The 20,366-nt window shown below is 40.4% G+C and overlaps 1 protein-coding gene across 7 annotated transcripts in view; it reads left to right on the plus strand.

Moving 5' to 3' along the window:
* LOC135487369 (ankyrin repeat and fibronectin type-III domain-containing protein 1-like) overlaps positions 1-20,366 on the plus strand; it is a 97,055-nt gene that overhangs the window by 42,438 nt on the left and 34,251 nt on the right. For 5 of the 7 annotated variants that reach the window (XM_064770971.1, XM_064770962.1, XM_064770982.1 and 2 more), the window contains 2 exons: positions 16,319-16,554; positions 17,121-17,210. In XM_064770971.1, coding sequence (XP_064627041.1) covers positions 16,319-16,554; positions 17,121-17,210 — 326 coding nt within the window. Of the gene's footprint in view, positions 1-5,129; positions 5,279-16,318; positions 16,555-17,120; positions 17,211-19,969; positions 20,101-20,366 lie in introns of those variants that run through there. The other 2 variants (XM_064771000.1, XM_064771038.1) reach the window with 2 other exon arrangements.

The raw sequence follows: 20,366 nt of genomic DNA on the forward strand, positions 1-20,366 counted from the left end.
ATGGTTTAAAAACATATCGGCTTAAGTTTGAAAAGAGGAAGGGGATTTCCCAGTAACCAATTAGTCTCAACTTTGGCAGGCTTAAAAGGACATGCAGTGACATCATTTGAGGATCTGTTTTAGGCATCAGTTCATGACATTGACCCAGCTGATATCACCAACAAATTGTGCCTTGTGTTGATAACGTTCCCCGTCACTTAAACACATTTAACTGCTGCCAGTCATACCCTTTGCTTTAACACATTTTGACTGCAGCCAGTCTTACCCATCACTTAAACAAATTTTGACTGCTGTCATTCTCACCAATCACTTCAACACATTTCTCATCAGTCTCCATTTTATTTTCTATTTGAGGTAAGTGGCAAAAAACAATAACAAATCTTCGCATCAAGTATCCAGGTTCAAGTTAAGGTAATCAAATCATCTATAACTCCAATAGACAGAGCGGCAGAGGTACAACCCTGTACCAAGTCTGCCAATCATAGTTCGTCAATCAGTTTGCTTGGATTCCTCAACTGTTCTGCTGATCCTGCTATTTAGCTCTCAGCTGTCTGTGGTAGGTACTTTTAACACTTGAGACATCGGAGCGATTCTGACTTCTATTTTTTGTACAGAGACGTATAGATCCCTGCACATCCAGCAGTCACATTTAAATTTAAATCTTAGTTCAAGTTTGAGCTGTCAATCACTCAAAAGACAGGTTTTTTGAGATCGCAGAAACAAACCGACAGTGAGATATTTCTGCCATCGCAAAAATCCTGCTCAAGTGTTTTCGTGGGGGTAGGTTGTTCGTATTTACTTGTGGGTGAGAAAAATAAAAATGCATTTTTACACAATGCCGTATCTTGCATGCAAATTTGCTGAAACTTGGTATTTGTAGTATTTGTACATCTGTCAAAACTTGCTCGTTTGCAGGCGTTAGATGGGTAAGCCTTTCGTAAATGGAAAGGGAACTGCTGACCGCTTGAGCGATCGCTCAACCAGCTTAACAATAATGCTTGAACAACTGTAAATATGTTCAGTTCATCAAGACAGCATTAAGACTAATTATCATGAAGGAAATGGAATATGATTCAGGTATCTTAACACTTTGTAAACACAAGAATATCCCAGCCAAGCTTCTGGTGAGAACTTCCATCACTCCGGGCGAGAAGGTTTTTCGCGAATGTTTTTCCTCAGACGTCTGGCAACCTGTTGTACAACTCAGAAGAGGAACAACTTCTTGCTCTACCTGCCAACTGTAGTATTACACAGCTAGTCGATCAGGGGCGGATCCTGCGAGAAGCCAGAAAAAAAGCATGCAATGCATTTCTCATTAAAATTTCTGATGTGTTCCAAAGTTTCCTGGGCAAATTGAGAGATTTTCATGAAGAAGGATCCACGCCTACACAGTAATGGGGACCTCACGCCTCGCCCTAAACCACTGCAGCAAGTCGTTAGTTTTCCCGGGGTTTGTACTTTTCTGAAGCCTGACAACCACAATGAAATTCAGCAGGAAGCCAACTAATCAGAGCTCCTCTTACATACAACAGTGTGTCATATGCGCAAAAAAACTTTGAAATTGAAAAGGGATGTTGAATGTGAAGCGACACAACACCCTATCTTTCTCTGAATCCGTGCCTGGGAACTTCAAGGGGTTTGTATTGGGTGGAATGCTCAGGCCTTGAAGGACTACACTCTGAACGCAGATGACTGGCCTCAGTCCTTCACCCTAACCACTGCCACTCAGACGGTGACAGAAAATACCCTTACAGTTTCGTTACAGCTGACTTCCATTGGTTTATTATCCAGCCATTTCAGTTACCACCATCTGTTGCAGACTGTGAAACAGTATGAATAGGATGACGAAATGGACTGCCACAGTAGTCTATGGAGGATGAGCTGGTGGTCTTAGTTTCACTAGACTTTCTCATGTTGAGATATTAGGTAACCTGAAACCTCGTTATCATATTTTTTTGTTCTGAAATGTTTTCGGCATGTTGTTTACAACTAAATTATGATCTCAGTAATCTTTATGGAATCGGTCCAAACTCTGACAGAACATGCTGAGCTCAGCTTTTTAGAGTCAGGATTCCAAACTACCAGGTATTTTCGTGTTTTCCCAAAAGTCTTTGCTGTAAAGTGGGTAATATTTGGCGTGTTGGGGGCGGTGGGAGGATGTACTAAGTAATCGATCACCCCCTCCGGATTTGCATGGGGTGTTGAAATTGATGGAATCTTGGCCTGCAAAGCTGTGATTTCTATCCATAACAACAACAAACTTGGACGACCCCTTGGAAAATTTTTATTACCTCATGAATGATGAAATTATGCAGATGTGTAGATGTCCTCGACCAACCACATGGGACACCTGGCCTTGCTTGGCCTTGCCTGGTCAAGGATGGAAGTTCAAGGAGACGTCCTTGGCATTCACTGTGAACGAGGACTGATGCATGTGTTAAGAGTTGGCCAGCTGTAAACAGGAAATGTTCACAGCTGGAACTATTAGAAAATATTGATATGTACGATGTCCTAGTATCTCAAGTGTGTCGATGCCATTGCCACAACTTTGGACGCGAAGCAGGATGGATGTCAGTTGTGATTTGGACTGCACTTCTCATGATATTACAGGTGGAAAGGGGGTACCTGGTCCATTAGAAAAAGGCTCCTTTGAAAGTCCCAACAGGCGTATATTTGCGGCAATCCCGATCCCCATTTTTTTGCCCCTCCAACTTTTCCCAAATCTTACTAAAATATGGGTTCTTTCCCAAAAATCCCGGCCAACTCCCCCTCGTATTCTGTATTACTGCAAGCCTGGCAGCCAGGACTATGTGAAATGAATTAATTTTATTATCAGAGCTGGGCAAAATAATGATACCAAATGTCATAACCCCCAATTACTTTTCCTTTCAGTGGGAAAAATCGCACCCTGGCAGCGATTATGCTAATGCTGGAAACAGCGATTAAGTGTCCTTATGTCCCAAGAGGTCGATTAGACATGCTAATTGCACTGAGAATTAATGAGATAATGTCCAGTAGCCATGATTAATGATCAAATACTTGACCTCCATGTTCACCAGTCGTATATTGTTTATTACATAGGGTTGTTGCTGATGCAAACTTTTAGTTTCGAGCATCCTGCTGACATCATATATCGACATAACGGGTCTGGTGAGTAGTGGTGCTGAAAGAGTAAATGCAGGCACAGATCCTAATTCATGGCTCAGTGTTACCAAACTACCAAACTTACCCCTTCTGTCCAGAACCAAAAAGTGAAATACAGTGTCACAGCCATAGTCATTCAATTAGGTGGCTGCTTGTGTTTGTGGAGTATCTCCTGACTCGTATCAGATACAGATGCCATCAACTATTTTGTCAACCAAAACTGCCGGCCACTGTCCTCAAGCCTTCGGCCATTGTCCTCAAGCCTTCGTTATGGATTCCCATCGTATAATCTGACCCCACCAACCCCACCGACGCCGGGTCTCTATGACCTTCGGACGTGTCCCTTGGCTATTGATTCACGCCAGACAGTCTCCGGGAGCTTTGCAGTCTGGGAAAATATGCCAATCAAAAACATGTACATGTCAACCATCTGTAATTGACATTGGTTTCTTTTGTTGACAAATGTTGCGAAGAAAATTGCCTGTTGGGAAGTGGGATGCCCCTTTCTCCAACAGAAAGTCGGGATCCCCTTTCCATCTCAATAAAATACTTGCATTTGCAATGTGAGAATAATTCCTACCCCTGTATAAAACGAACCTGATAAAAAGATGGAATAGCTGGAGTTTTTTTTGGAGCAGCACTTACAGTGACAGAATTTCTGTAAAAAGGACCATTGTGGGATGAATCAGAAAATGTACACATTTTAGATGCAAAAGCAGCTAAAAGCTATTTCTAAAACAAATTGATTATTATGGTAGAATAGAGCAGACAGTACCCCAAATCTGAATATCAAACCTTGTTGGAAAACTTGCAAGATCCTAGAGAAAATCGTTCAAAAAGATATTAGCTTTTAGTAACATAATGGAGCCACAGCAGAAAAGTAGCCTTTACTCTAAAAGTCCTGAAGTGGATTTTGGTGGCTAATTTGCATCCGAACTCCTCATACCCTGGCTAAAACTTAATGTAACTACCGATCAAGTGCTCTGTAGAAAGAACTCTCCCTGCTGCTGTTTTAAACAAGGATTGATTTCCAAAATAAGTATGTCAATGAGCTTGCATACATTCATGTACAAATTTATATCATAAACCCGGCCAATTTCAAATGGGTTCTTGAAGTGAACTTGAACTGAATGAATGTGAGCAAAGAGCAGACGTTCCAATAGAGCAGACGGCAACCGGGTTAGAGGTATCCAAGGGGTCAGAGGTCATCTCAGGTAGACTGTGCTGTGCTTACTACATTCATCATGTTCGACACCAGTGTGTTCAGACCGGGATTTTATTTGCGGAAGAAGTCGTATCAAACGGAGCGTTCCTCCGCGGCATTACAATGACTTCCTCTCCCTCCGTCTGCGATGACAACGATTTGTAAGTGTTCCGCTGGTATGCAAGGATGAGTAACTATGCAACGGGAAGACGGCGATCTTCGGGAATAATTACATCGATTGGAGCTATCAGTGATCACGTTTTATTACGCTAGTGATGCAGGGATTTAATTAACAGTATTTGGCAGACGAGTTACAGTATTAGGATGCTGGTTGGGCCATCAGTTATGCCCATCTGTGTACTCTTACTCTTTAGGACTTACATGTGATTTAATTGGGAAAATAGCGATATTTTAGGATGTTTGATATAGCTACCGTACAGAGCAAAGCATTGAATCATCGATAATAGTGGTTCACGGATCATTGTTTACCTTATCCGTGTAACAATGCACAGCTGCACGAGTTTCACAAGGACCACTTGAACGGTGTAGCTTTCAAGTGTTGGGTCGTCAGCCCCCCTCCCATTTTCAACCATACATCGCAGCTGCAACAGTGTAGACAATGAATAACGTAGTTTTGGCTGCGTGTAAAACTCTTGGTGCTTTCGATTCGCAATTCAGGAAGTTTTGGTGAAGTGATATTGTGTTTCGATTCATGACGTGGAAAGGCATGATATTATACCTAATCAGACAATTTGAAATTTCTGAGAACACCTCTTTACTTTAAAGATTCCGAATGAGATAAGTACTCACATAGTTGTAAACTTTCTGCTGATTGCAACATTCTTGCACTATGTCGATTGAAACACCTTGTCAGCTGGAGGACGGCTCGGTCTTCACTCGATTGAGAAATTCATTCAAACGTAAAAAACGGTAAGCATCAGTTTTGTATGTCTGAGCAATTTTTTGGATTTGCTCATTTTTAAAGGCCTGTCCTGTTCCTTAATTTTCAACATTGCCCTTTCGTAGGCAGATATACAAATACTATATCTGATATTAAAACTGCACCTCATTGTGCCTTACTGTGAGGGCATTGAAAAATATCAAAAACTCTCCGTGCAGAGATGGTGGAGATTTATCCAGATTATGTCATGAAATCGATTGGATGAGACACATTGATGGTAAAAGTTATTGTAGTGTCAGTGAGGAGGGATTAAAATAGTAAATTATCCGCTGAGGTTTATCTTGACACTGCAGCCCAGCGATGCGCATTTTACAATAGATTAACCTTGTCCGATTAGACCAAGCCTTGGCCGAGAGTGATTTCAGCCAAGGATTTCAGCATAGCTGGGCAACATTACAATTAGCAAAGAAGGCCAGACATTCTACTTGTTGCAAAGGACAAGCATAGTCAGGAAGGATTAAGTGTGTTAGGAAAATGCCGCAAAAAGCTTTTGGGACCCCAGGCTTGGCTGAAAATTCATGTCATGATACGAAAGAGACTCTTATTTTCGCAGAATTTGACATGAGCAGCAGATTTGGGATTCAGCCTTAGTGGTGAAGAACCTAACTTACTTTTTCACAGTTTTTGTGTCCGGCAGTCTTCACCCACACTAACTTCAGCAGCAGAGAACTGAATAAAACTGAGCTGTTTTCTTGAGTTCCCAGCAACCACCCCTGATGGTTCATCTTCCTCTATAGACTTAGTTGTTCAGATATCATAACAAAAAACTTTGCACATTTTTGCCACGTAGTTTATCAGTTTTTGACGTAAATGTTTGGATGGACGTGAAGGTTAAGAAAGGTGTTCATTGATAATGGCTTGGATAACACCAACTGCTACACTGAAGCAAGGCTAACAACTGCTGACAAGAAAAGTTAGATTCTGTGGAATGGAAATCGGTGTGTAATGATGATAAAGGGATCATCTGTATTACTGTATTATTGCACATCGTCAAATTTTGGGGAATTTGCTTTAAAAATATTCACAAAAACATAAGACGCAAAATTATAGGTTGGAAAAACCGTTTCGTAATCCAAAGAATTAAACATCATGAAAATTTGATATTTTTCCTCATTTTCATAAATCACAAAAATAAAAGCGGCATGAATATTTTGCCAGTTGCCTACGGAGGTTGGTAGATTCTGCTAATCGAAGTTCTCACTGGGACATGCATGAGAAAATAGGAGTGTCCCAGAACAGCGACTCTTGATAGTTTTCTGCAGACCTATCAGTTACATTGACTAATCTTTTTCTACGGTTTCATTTGATTGTGGTTGTTGGATCTGGTGTTGTTTCTGATCACTTTTTCCCTGAGAATCAATTCGGTAATACCACAATTATAAAACAATATTTTTAAGCTTTGAAAAAGCTTTACAAGTTTTTCAGCCAACACAAATGTTTAGCCTTATGCGGTTTTTCCAGGAAATGAAAAACGCCGAGCGCTTTGGAGATTCTGCAAATAAGATTAGGAGAACACTGCAATAAACACCCCTCTCCGAGGGTTTATGGGAATATACTGCAATTAACACCCCTCTCTGAGTGTTAGGAGAACACTGCGATAAACACCCGTCTTCAAGGGTTGGGAGAAAACTGCAATGCACCCCACTCTTCCAGGAACACTGCAATGAACACTTCTCTTTGAGGGTTAGGAGATAATTGCATTATATGTTATGAGAATATCCAACTGGATAACAAAAATCGATATAAAATTATTTGTTTTGGATAACGAAGACAGACCTTGAGCATTCCCAACATTGTTACATGAATACCTCGTGGTCTGATAATCAGCATGTACGTCATGCTAAGGTCAGGCAGCTGATAATTATTCGACTTCCTAGCTCATCAGTTGATTTATTATGGTCTGTTCATGTCTGTTAATGCTTGTCGATTCATGTTTCTTGTTCCCTGCGTCCCTCAGCTAAACCTTGTCTGCACAGGTTTGTGGTTGGTGAATCCGTTCCCCAACTTGCTGAGAACTCGTGTCTTCAAGTCTGGCCTTCCAACTTACCGAGCATCCATCCCTATTAGCCATTTGGTGCCTGGGAACATGCGTGCATTACAAGAAAAACATCCAGTCGTTGCTCACTTTGCATCAATATCCCAGACTGCCTGATACCCTAGACTGCATGTGTGGATACAAGGAAGTGATTCCTATTCATGTTCTTCAAGACTGCCGACTCTATGCTGCCCAGAGGAACTAGGTTTGGCCAGACGAGGTGGACCCAATTGCTAAAACCTTGGGGAGGAAACATGAGTCAATGTAGGGTAGAATGGGGTAAATGTAGCCCCGGTTTATTTGTAGCCCCTGCATTGTTTGATGCATGGGGATATCAATCAATATCATAGGCAGGGGCTACAATTAAACCGGGGCTACAATTACACCAGGGCTACAATTACCCCATTCTATCTTACTGTATAAACATACTGGACCATGAATTTCATTGAACTACTGTCAAATGAAAAGAAGAAGCACCAAGTACCCCAGGATCGAGAGCCTGAGAACACCACTGCGCTCCAGTTATGAATGGAATGATGCACACAACAGAGATCGACCAATCACAAGTAATAATTAAGTTCTCTGCAAAATTTAAAGTACATTAGAACAAATCATCTCAATGTCGTCATTCATAACTTATGCACTAGACATCTCAATAACAGTATATTAGGTATTGGTTAAGTCACTTGGTACGCTAGGTTGAGTGTGTCGAGAGAAACGAACTTGCCAATAAATTGTCAAGTCGGTCTATTGAAGTTCTTTATCATAAGTAACGCAGGAGCCGTGCTGTCTTATATGACATTCTTCTTGTAATGAGCAGAAACAAATTACAGTAGAACTCCTCTATTAAGGACACTCTTTTGACTGACAAGTCCTTAATAGAGGTTGCCTGATTAGGGAGGTCAGATTGAAGAGAAGCAACCAATTCAGGACCCAAACTGGGGTCCTTATTAGAGAGGTTGTCCTTAATAGTGAGGTGTCCGTTAAGGGAGGTTCCATGGTCTAACTGCATATTAATTGTTGGAAAATTGAGTGGGAATTTGAAGAATGTGCATGGTGGTGACATAGTGGTAAGTTCTCCAAGACTCCTTATTGGGAGGTTGTGAGTTCAGCTCCCCCTTGCAAATTTTGCGCTTTTCAGTACTCCCTCAGTCTTTCACTCCTGCAATTTGACGTTTTGACATGTCTACGTCAGCTGTGACACACCATGCATATAAGCTTACTCTAGTTTCACTGGTCTAAGATCCTTACTGGATATTCAAGTAAGAGGCCCCAAATATGGCCGTCCAGACCTAGTTGCCAAACTGTGCACGTTATAGATAGTCATCTGGAGACCATCAATTCATAGACCGGCCCAAGCTCCTGCCTATAATCCCCTTTAAGAAAACAAGTTCTTCTAAAACAGCTATCTAATGCTGGGGCACATTTAAGGAAACATATCCCTTTAATTGACTGGGTGTTCAACCCCGACCATATAACAGAATTTCCCCAGCCGGCCAGCCTGTCAGAACCAACCGAGCATGATCAGCGCTATCACAGACTTATCACTGTTGAACCATGTTGTACTGGGAGTTACCTTCTTACACGAGTATTCGATTTCTCGCCCCTCGATACTCTAGCTCTCTGACAGGTTTCCCGACAAATTGAATAGAATTTTATCAATAGCGTGATCGGGCTGACAATGTGATTTGCGTTGTGCATAAGGCGGCCGTAAATTACTTTCTGTTGGTCCAGTCCTGGCGGCGAATTAGTTTATGCGAGTTGGAATATATATTTTTGTGTTCATTTGAAGCCTTTTTGCTTGGCTTCCTTGCTGAGCGTTGAAAGCTGATTGGAACTTTTTAGCTCACATGGTGAGGGTATGTCATTGCGTCTTGTCTGTCGTCCATCGTCATTCGTCCAGCATCGGCGGCGTCAACATCTGTCAGAAATGGCAATGCCAATGGTGGCACATTTGCTCACCATGGCAGTGGCTCATTTTGTGAGTTGATGATATGACACCTGTGATTATCAGTTCTTGCACCTGTGCATCCGCATCCTGAGGAAACAGCGATCTGTGTTGGCTCCTCCGTCCTCGAGGATGCTTCACCTAGCGACCTTCACTTGTTGTTGTCCTTCCTTTATAGCAGACGTCATCACACTAATCCCTGCCATCGGTGTCTGTCTCATCGAACATACCATCGCAGCTCGGGTGTGGAAATGACAAGGACCACAAACGTAATGGCTTTCCAGGTCTTTGTTTGCCAGCTTTCAAATATTACCATTAACAAATTCGACCCTTGATTCCGAAAAAGAACGTACGTTAGGTGCAATTTCCTCTGAACCTATAAGCCTTGGCAAAACATTATAGTTCTCTTCCACAAAAACTCGAGATTGTTATTGTTATTGTCTGGCAGACGTCTTCTCTGCATTATCCATGTTTGGGTGTCTGCTGCTGATGGCTTTTTTGACTAAATCGTAATCCTGCTTGTTCATATTTTTATTGACATTCTTTGTCTGGTACAGAACATTCCAGTAACGTGAACTGAGAAATCAGAGAGGGGAAAGGGGTACCTGTCCGGATGTCTCATCATAAAAGAGGCTCTGTCCCAACTCCCTAAAAAGCAATATTGGCCAAATACTGATGCAATCCATTGCTTGGACCAAATCTTGCTCAAATCCAGGCATCCCAAAAAGAAACATTCCTTTAACCGGAGTGCAAGGTGTTTGCGAAGCATCCATCCTGTTCACTGTAAACTCGGAAATATTGCTGTGCCATTTATTTTTGCATTTTACGCCTCTACAGATAATCGCAAAATAAATTGTTTCGAAAAAGAAAAGCTCATTGAAATTACTGTTACGGTGTTGTCAAAACGCTGAACCAAAAGTGTGCTTCAGTTGCAATTCCACAAAACTGGGAAATAAAATGGCTGCGGATATTGACGGGTCTACGGTATATTGCAGATTTGACTACTCTTGTATATCAGAGAGATATGCCATTATTTTCCTTAATCCGCTGTAAAAACGCTACACTGTTGTTGTCTGGGCAGATGACACTTAGCAAGCAGACGAGCAGACCAACCGGGCTGTATTAATCCTTGTTTACGTGTACCCTGGAGATATTGGCCGTTGATCATTTGAATTTCCGATGATGTTAGGGGAGACCATCAATCATGTGATAAGTTTTTCTAGGCTTGTACAGATTCTCTTGTGTAGCGCGCATGAAGTTGAAACATAGAATTTTGAAACCTAAGTGTTTTAGAATACAATTAACACTTCCAGCGCTCACATTGCACCCCGAAACACCCTTTCAGACCCCCAGGGCCAAAAAGAATCCGGGGGAGTGGGTGACGTCATAATGGATTATTTATCACCTGTTTGAATTTCGTATTATATTAAGTATGTGAGGTGTTCTAGAAAAGAAATTGATCCTCACTTTTGGTCTGGTTGTCTCTCCGAATACTGCAGTGGTGGATCTGTCATTTCGCCCACAACACCAGTTACGGCCTCAGTTTGGCCAGCGTTTTTGCGCCACCATGCAGTGTTTGGTGAGACAACCAATACCTCCAGTTTGGTCTCAAAACCAATATATGTTCACTCTTGAATTGTAATTTTTTGGGTGAATCCTTAAAACAAAGCAGAGTTTACAGCTATGGCACTGTTATGCGGTGCAAAAATGTCCACAATGTTACTTTATATGGAGTTGCAGAATCACGATATGTATCAGGTGTCAACTACCCAACATGATTGAAGCCGGAAAAATAACCGTTTTAATCAATACCGCGTATTTTGAGCTACATGTTGTATAAATATAGATTGCCAGTGTACAATATCAGAACACCAGCGCACGCCCTCGCACTTCTGTAAGTGTGAAAAAATTACCAATCTTTTATAATTGACCTTTCTGAAAAATACTGGAAACGTTATGGTCTATTACTCTAGTTTCACCGATCTGAGACTACTTCATTAATTACTGTGAAATCGACACAAAGCCTAACCCCAAGCGGGAACATGACTTAAGACCATCGAATGATGAAAATGACAGGCATGACTGATCTTCTTACTTTGTTCTGCCATCTAGTGAGTACATCAGATACCGATTGAAATTCTAAAAAAACACTATCTGAAAAGATCCATGCTTTACAAATGAGAATGACGTTAACTTTAATAGACTTGGTCTGGTCTGAACAGTTGTCAGATATCTCTCAGACTATTTTGTAAAAAATGAGGAAAGAGGAAGATTAACTCAGAAAGATTGCTACACATTTAGATCTAGTCATATACTCTACATTCACCGATCTAAGACTATTTCTAAATATTCAAGTCAGCCTCCAAAGTAAGCAAATGTTCATTTGTTAATTCAACATGTTGGATTTTGATAAACTATCGGTTTGAAACACCATGTTACGCAGTTCTCTTGAAGTTATGTTTGGCTTGGCCTTTTTGGCGTTTCGTTATAATTATTGAAGTGATCCTATATCGGTGAAACTAGAGTATATTGAAGTTTTCTGAGGTGAACATTGATGTTCATGTTGATGATTGATTGGGAAGCTATGCCAGGAACAATATTGTCTATGCCAGGAATAATATCGCTCATCTTTCCTCAGCACTCTTGTTCCTGCCATTCTCCCATCAAAAGCTATATTGTGTTCTCGAACTTGCAAATTCTTCCTGATCTTTCCGAAAAAGATACTAGAATGTACTTTAAACAAAAACAATTTCAGGCCGTAACTGGCTTTTCGATGCAGGGAACACATCCTCTTGCCTGTTTTTGATTTTAAATGGAAAAAGATTTATATATGTTGCCGAAGAGTTGACCAATAGGTGTCATGGCCGGTTGAAAGAAATCTAGGCAACGCAGGTCGCCGCAACTGAAATCGCTTGTTACACCTTGAAAATTGCTCAAAATGCTACTGGTACCATCAGTAAGCTCAATGAATGAATGAATGACCAAGTTAATAGGTGTTGATAAATCATCATTTTGGGAAAATTCGCCTGCATCTGACATTCGCGACCATCGATCCTTTACAATAACAGTCAGTGCTTTAAATGCATAGGGCAAGTTACTATTGCCATGACAACTAAACAATTGTGATTGAAAAGTGGCCCACAATTGAAAAAATCGCAATCAGGTTGTCCTGACTATCACTAGACGCAGCGACAGAAAGCGACTTGATTTTATTTTCAAAATTTTTCTCAAACATACCACAAGGATATAAAATCGGGTCTGAATGCTCCTAATGACCACACCAGCTCTAAATCGGGCGAATTAGTATGGATTTTATTCACCTGTTGCTGGGACTCCTGTGAAGCTTTTATTTCTATTCATGGGGCTCTCATGGGGAATAAGGGAATCAGCTTACTTGGCAATCTGTGATTTGGCCAAATAGAAATAACTCGCTGCATGTGGCACCAATGCCAACTGACCGCTTCTGAACCGCAGGCAATTTGTTAAAGGGTGTGAATATGCATGATATTCATGTGAGTAATCTGTTACTTGGGAAGCCGTTTTCTTCATTTCTGAGATTTACAAACTGTGAATTTGTAAATTGTGACCCGCTCTACCAAAACTAGGCGCTTGTCGCATCTGAACTTGACAGGTTCATACGGACTTGTTGTTCATTTCCCTATTGTAGACCTTTTGTGAAATCTATTACAAACTGATTTGGTCACATTTCACAAAAGGTCTACAATAGGGAAATGAACAACAAGTCCGTATCAACCTGTCAAGTTCAGATGCGACAAGCGCCTAGTTTTGGTAGAGCGGGTCACAATTATGTATCTACCAGTTATACTATTGGTAAGTCAGTATTCTCTTTCGGCAGAACTAACCCTGTTGCTGCTTTGTTGCTCTAGATCTTAGATTTCAAACAGTAATTTATTGATCAATCTATATCTACCAGTTATACCATAGCATTCTGTGTCAGTGGAACTAACTTACTGGAGTGCAGAGCGTTGCTCTAGATCTGAGATTTAAAACAGTAATTCATTGATCAATCTATATCTACCAGTTATACCATAGCATTCTGTGTCAGTGGAACTAACTTACTGGAGTGCAGAGCGTTGCTCTAGATCTGAGATTTAAAACAGTAATTCATTGATCAATCTATATCTAACAGTTATACCATAGCATTCTGTGTCGGTGGAAGTAATTTACTGGAGTGCAGAGTGTTGCTCTAGATCTGAGATTTCAAACAGTAATTGATTGATCAATCTATATCTACCAGTTATACCATAGCATTCTGTGTCGGTGGAACTAACTTACTGGAGTGCAGAGTGTTGCTCTAGATCTGAGATTTCAAACCATTCGGTGTCAGTGTAACTAACCTTGTTTCTGCTCAATGAATTGAGGGCGTGTTTCCCGATCAACCTTACCATACAAGTTTGTAGACTCACTCAGTAGTGGTGCGAATCCAGGGCTGAGACAACTTGAACTTTTTGTTGTGTTTTCTTGTATGTGTGTCAAAACCTTAAAACTTGTTCAATTTGTGTGACCAGAATATCTAATTTCCACTTCGGTTTGAAGCATATACTGGGTATTGTCAAAAATATATATCTAAAATCATGTTTGGGACAGGATAATTGCAATTTGTATGATTTAATTTGTCACTGATGCTGTTGGAAATACATCCTTGCAAAAAAAACTATACTTGTTTGATCCATTTTTGGGAAAATAAAGAAGAATCATATCTCTTCTCATCCTTGCACTCTCTGAATTCATTTTGTTAGCAAAAGGAAAAAAATCTGTCTTTGATCCTGTTGACCTGATTACGAATTGTTTATAGACTCCCCAGGACATTTCGAGATGTCTCTGTTCCGTTACACAATCAATGATACCCAAATAATTCTGATTGATTTACCTCGTATTAGACTTTGGATGGTTATTAAGTTAGCATCAGTGGCAAAAGAAAGCTCTTTCTAGTAGTATTTATAGAATCCAGGGTTGCTGATTTTGAGTACAAATCTTGCAGTGTACTTTTAGAGTCAATGTTCCTAAGTTTAGGTCATTGTCCAATCCTGGGAAGGGGGGGAATCCAGGAGACTTAGAAAGGGACAGTGCGGTTAAGATGTGGGGTGTCCTGGTATATTTAGCATCAGTTTACCAAAATTCTTGGTAAATTTAAATTTTTGTTTTAGAGAGACCCTCAGTATTGCCGGTCCACAGCCTCCCGACCAACTACTCTTATTACTTTCATCAAGTATGGATAAAGATCTTTAATCCATACTTGCTTTCAGGCGCTATGCTAAAAAATACACCAATTAAAGGGATGTTTACCAATTTTTCCCAACTTCTTGTTCAAACGATGTATCACCTATTTGTACTTGGTCGACCAAAAGCTTTAAACAACGAATTTCTGCATGTTAGATTGATAGTCAGGTAATGAAGGGGAAAAAAATGCTCTGCAATCAAAGCATCATTAGATATATCATCTACCATTGATTCAGCGTTATGTCTACTCCATGCAGACTTGACTAAAGCAACCTATGCAATTGTACATATTTCTATAGAGAAATTCTAGTCTCCTCAGTTGAAATGAACTGTATTTTGGCGGAAAGTGTCTGGTTGTAGGTCTTGTAGTGAGTGAAACGGAGCAACTGTTTTTTAAAGGCCTGCTATTGTTCAAACCTTGAAAATTTAACTTGAATTTGAAAAGTTCTCATTGTGTTAATAATACCCCCTAGGCCTATATATAAATTTCGTCAATGCCTTTGTGTAGACAGATATGCAAATACTAGGCCCATATTGTACCAAGTTGCAGCCATAATAACTGCATTACAGCCTACTTTTACAGCCTAATGTTTGCTTCTCTGGGCCGGAGAAGTGAACATCAACCCCTTATTTCCTCAGGATGTGTAACATGATATTCAGTAATGCCTACATATATGCCTCTTGTAACAGAATCTTTAAAATTGAATCATGTATCACCATGGAAACTCTGTTTCACCATTAGAATGTCGTGTGAATCCTGCGAATCACATCAGAAAAAAGTTTGCGATGATGGTGAACCTGGACTTCTTGGTGTGTTGGGGATGATTTCTACAAGTTGATTCAATAATTTTTTTCGATATTTCAAACCCGAGATGAAGAGCGTACCCATCACACGGATTGTGGTGGTAGAAAAAAAGTGCGCAATCAGAGTGTCGCTTGCATCCGAGTCACGGAATTTCATCATCTTGTAGTAGAGTGTGTAGAGTAATGAGAACAGCCACTCTTCACAGTAGATTTTATTGCTTTTGCTCGACAAGTGCCCAGTTTTTCTTGAGTCTTGGATCCGCCCCTGTTTCACTCTCTCCAAATGGACCCCAACCGGGTATATTCGATTAATTTGTAAATAAATAAAGGGTGAGTTGTACTTGAAATCACCTATTGCCTGGAGACAAATAAAAACAGGTGATCTGCCTTCATTCAGGTGTATCACACCACTGTGGTTCGCCAGTTCTGTTTAAAAAACCGTTCCAGACACAATCTTGAAAAACATCCAACAGTTTCTGACTAGGTGCTGAATGAAGGTACGATCAAAATGGTGCTGGTTTCAGTTTGAATTCTGAATTCTGAATTGAAGAAAATCAACCTTAATGGGGTACACCACTGTTGGTGCAGGAAAAGAAAAGTTCACATTATTCCCAAGTGCAATATGCATGTAAGTTCACTGAAACTTGGTATTCATAGTATTTGTTATCTGTCAACAGCCGGTTTGAGATGATATCCTTTTGTAGTTTTTTCAGATCTTGACAAGTTTCTCATACATATTGGCTTTCTTACGACCTCTCCTTTGACTTTCAGATCAATCCTTAGAATCCACCACTGTCTGTTCATAGGTTTTTGCTGTGAAATGATTTGACCGAAACATTCTCAATTTCAGATTGAAAACCTGAACTGCACAAGCATTTGACTATGACAAGTATACAGTTCAGCCAACCTTGCATGTTATTGCTGTGGCTGCTGTCGAAAAATAACCATGCTAATGTTTTTCTTCAATTCTTCTCATTGCAGATTAAATGGTAAAGAATTTGTCCGTTCCAAGACCTTGCCGACAATCCCAGTGTACAAATACCTACAGCCAGAAGAGATATGCCCACCGCCAGCCCCAGATGATAGGCGATGCAGCTCGCCTCCGTCGACACTGCCCATCTTCCAGGGGAGTCCCCTGTTAGGCCTTCATCCACAGAGTGATTCACCTAGTCCAAACCCAGGCCTTGCTCCCAATCTTCATGTGCGCAAGAATTCGGGTGAGTCTTCTTTTCCCTCAAGGAATTGATACCGGAATGGAGGTATTGGTTGTCTGACACTAAACACTGTGAGGAATTAGGCAACAACAAATGTGCCTCTAATGTTTGTATTCCTGTTTCGTGAGACAGCATAATTTATAAGGAGTGGTCTCAAAATTATAATTCTCAATGCTGTAATTCTAAGATTTAGAAGGAATTAATAACCATTTTGAATATTTTCTTTTGAAATATGAATTTCAAACTGTTTTGGCTTAACCTTAACTCGCCTGAGTGAACTGGTGCAATGCTGCATGCAAAACAACATGTAAGGAGACTTTTTCAGCATTTGAATTCCCATTATAACTGATTATTTTTGTCAGAACGATATTGTAATGATTATTTTTGTGGGTGGAGGGTATAAGTATAAGTCCTCGAAATTTTCAACGCTGAGCAGAAAAATGAGTTTCCGTAAGTCAATCTTGACATGAATCATCCTTGCATCAATCTTATGATTAATCCAAATGTACTGTGTCCCTTTGTCCGGTAATTAGTATCCAATAAGTGATGAGTAACCTTCCCCTTTCCAGCGTCCCCGGCTGCTCGACGACGTGGGGTTGAAAGAGGCAGACTGAGAAGTTACAGCGCGGACAGAAGACGCAGATCAAAACAAGAAAAAAGTGAGTTGACTTTTCTCTGTTTTTATTTCAACCCTTTCAGCACTGTTGTTAAAGGGAAAAGGGAATAAGCACCTAGATTCGCATATAAATTTAGCTAAGTGCAAAAATAAAACATCTCAGAAACTTGCTGGCTTACAGTATCCCGGGACCATTACAAGATTCTTCAACAGTGATAAAAAATGCACCTTTTGAAGTGCTGGGATTCGAGGTCTGCGCATCTGCCGAGCTCATTCAGAATGTACCCGCCACAGGTGTTGACTGATGGGATAGGAATGAATCCTCCAATAACGCCACCACGCAAAATAAGATTTACGTTTCTCGGCAGATCTTCTGCGAAAGGTAGGCCTTGTGAGGCAGGGCCATCCTGGGGCATGGGGAGGGGGATTCCGGTAGAACACTAATGTTTATACTTCCTCTAACAGACATAGACCCCTTAAAGTGTGGTGACCTTAGGTCACCTGAATAATAATGCCGTATGCAAGTTCTGTAGTTTTATAATTCCCTTCTATTCTGTGGTAAAAATCTTAGATTTGTGGTTTTTCTTCTGATCACCTCTTATCTGAATTCATTTGATCGAACTTGAACATACAATTTGTGCAAGAAGAAGATAAGGTAATAAAAAAGAGCCAAATCTGAATGAAAAACATGTTTTTCAATGACGTCGGTTGTGGCAGGTGTAGATTCTTTATATGACGTGATGACCAATGCTGGTTGGCCATCTTGGTGTATTCATATTCGCTAGACAACAACCCCCTCAAGAATTAGCGACCCTGCTATCAAAATGTGCATGGGTCAAATCTGGGTGGTAACAGCAAAATAGCAGATCAACTTGTTTTTCACATGTGGTTATCAAAGTCCTGTAGACTTGACTTTATCAAATTGCACAACAGGCATATGACCTAAGTTATAAATAACTGATCACTATTTGAAGTTGGTATCAAAGTAACTTATTCCTGTCAAATACCCTGACACACATCAAGCTCCAAATATATTTTGGAAATAAATTGTTTTGGAAATATCTGGAAAAAAGGATGAAGGTTCTGGTTTAAGAAGTTGACTTTAAACATCTTTCACCTTACCTGTACTTGCAATGGCAGGAAATGAAATCTCTGGAGGCTAAACTAAATTTCATGGCAAACAGACCAGACTCTGCTATGTATTTTGCATATGTTACTGTACAGAAATGCATTTGAAACACAGATACTTCTGAGGTGAAAAGGAATGAGCGAGTTTGAACTATCTTCCAGTTTTTTCATTAAATCCACCTGTTTTATGTTTTTACTGGGTCAGTTCATTGCTGTGCCGAATATCTCAGTTGCGCTCCGAGATCATCCGCCATGTCAATTTTTCAGCGAAATAAATCGCTTACTAATTGTCCCTCTGATTCAATAAAGGAGCTCTTGTAAGGTCAGGATAAAGGGCCGTGGTTCATCTGACCACCACCAGGGTGCCAAATGTCAAACCACCCTGATGACTGACAGAACAGGTGACCATGCAGAGATTCACAAAGAGGGCCATTACACTTTTATTTACCAGGACAGCATATTTTGCTAAATATGACAATTTGGTTCTGAGACAAGGAATCACGATCGGCCATTTCCGCCAAACCTGCAAAAATGAACCCAACAAAACATCCCGGGCATCTGAGGCAACAAAAATGCTTGACCTTGCTTTAGACAGATGAACTCCTGATTCCGGTCAACAGTTCCTCTCAAGTACTAACTCTCTAATTAGTTGAAATTGGTGGAACTCAATCCAACTTCTCATTATTGTCTTTTTCTGCCGAGTAGCCTTCAAGCTGCACACTTGAAAATTGAGATAACCACCAACTGACCAGCAGAGCAAAGTGGTCCGCTCAGTCAAGTACCACTGAGAAACTGTGGAGAACTCAACTAAGCTTGTAAACTCATTTCAGATTTTGATCCAAGAATGAGAACCAAGTGTTTTCCTCTCTCTCGTGGACATCATCAAGTCAAGTCAAGTCTAGTCAAATGTCATTTGAAATTGTTTTGTTGTGTTGTTTTTAGGCAATTTCTGACAATAGACAACGCAATATCAATTGTCAGAATGCCACCTCGTTCTCGTTCTCAGATAAAAATCTGAAGCTTTCTAGAATCAGTGGGGAACGTCACCTAAAACAAGGCATCCGTACTTTTAAATACCATCATATCATCATTATTATCGGTGTCGTAACCCTATTGGATTTTGGTCGGAGGTATGGAGTCCACTATAGGCTATACTGTCCATCTGTGTGGGATCTTTTACTTGCAGGAATTTTAGTTCCTTGAAAGCCACGCCGGTTCATCCAAAAATACAATCCTGGGTTCTCCCCGGAATCGAATCCAGGCCCAATTGCGTGGTAGCCAGCAGTGTTAACCAATAGGCAATGAGGCTTCTCTCAAATACGATAATATTTGGCAAAAATGAATACATTTTTAACTGGTTAGAATTTTTCCATGAAATAAAAAGTGCCTCTATCAAAAATATGCCCAATCACGAAAAGGCTTCACCCTAGCCTAATTGCGAAGCAATTAGGACAAAATTATTCTGACGTCTGCGTGATCTCTGACAATATGATAACTGACCCGATTCGAGGATGTTATGAAGTAATATCACATTGATATGAATCATTATTACAGTTTTGATTACCTTATTAACGTAAAGCATCCTAGGTCACATGTGAAATACGCCATCATATTGGCTTTTGCTCGGTCATATATGGTCCTTTCAGCAATTTTTCCTGAGGTCTGTTTTTTTTTCGACCTGTGGGAACAATATATTCTGGGAAAGGTTTTCAGTTGATGCGTTAGTTGTCAAGACAGCTGCTACATGTATATTAACAGATAGGAGTAAGTTTTGGTTCATTTTACGGACAAATCTAAATTATGAGGTAAGTTGAGGCAGTTGTTGATTTCAGATTTGATAGCAAGAAATTGGCTTGGATATTGGCCAGCTGTAGTGCCTTAAAGGAAGAGTGTCTCAAGATAATCCTGGGCAGCACTACTTTATTTAACAGAGTTCTTGTGTTAGTATAGAGTGCACTGCAGAATATAGAGTGTGCACTGCACTCGGGAAGTGTATTTCATATTGGGGTTTTATAAAATGGTCGGTTGCCCCACAATATGGAGGTCAGCTGATATTTATCCTACCTTATTG

This window comes from Lineus longissimus, chromosome 1, assembly GCF_910592395.1.
Source record: "Lineus longissimus chromosome 1, tnLinLong1.2, whole genome shotgun sequence".
In the NCBI taxonomy this organism is placed as follows: Eukaryota; Metazoa; Nemertea; class Pilidiophora; order Heteronemertea; family Lineidae; genus Lineus; species Lineus longissimus.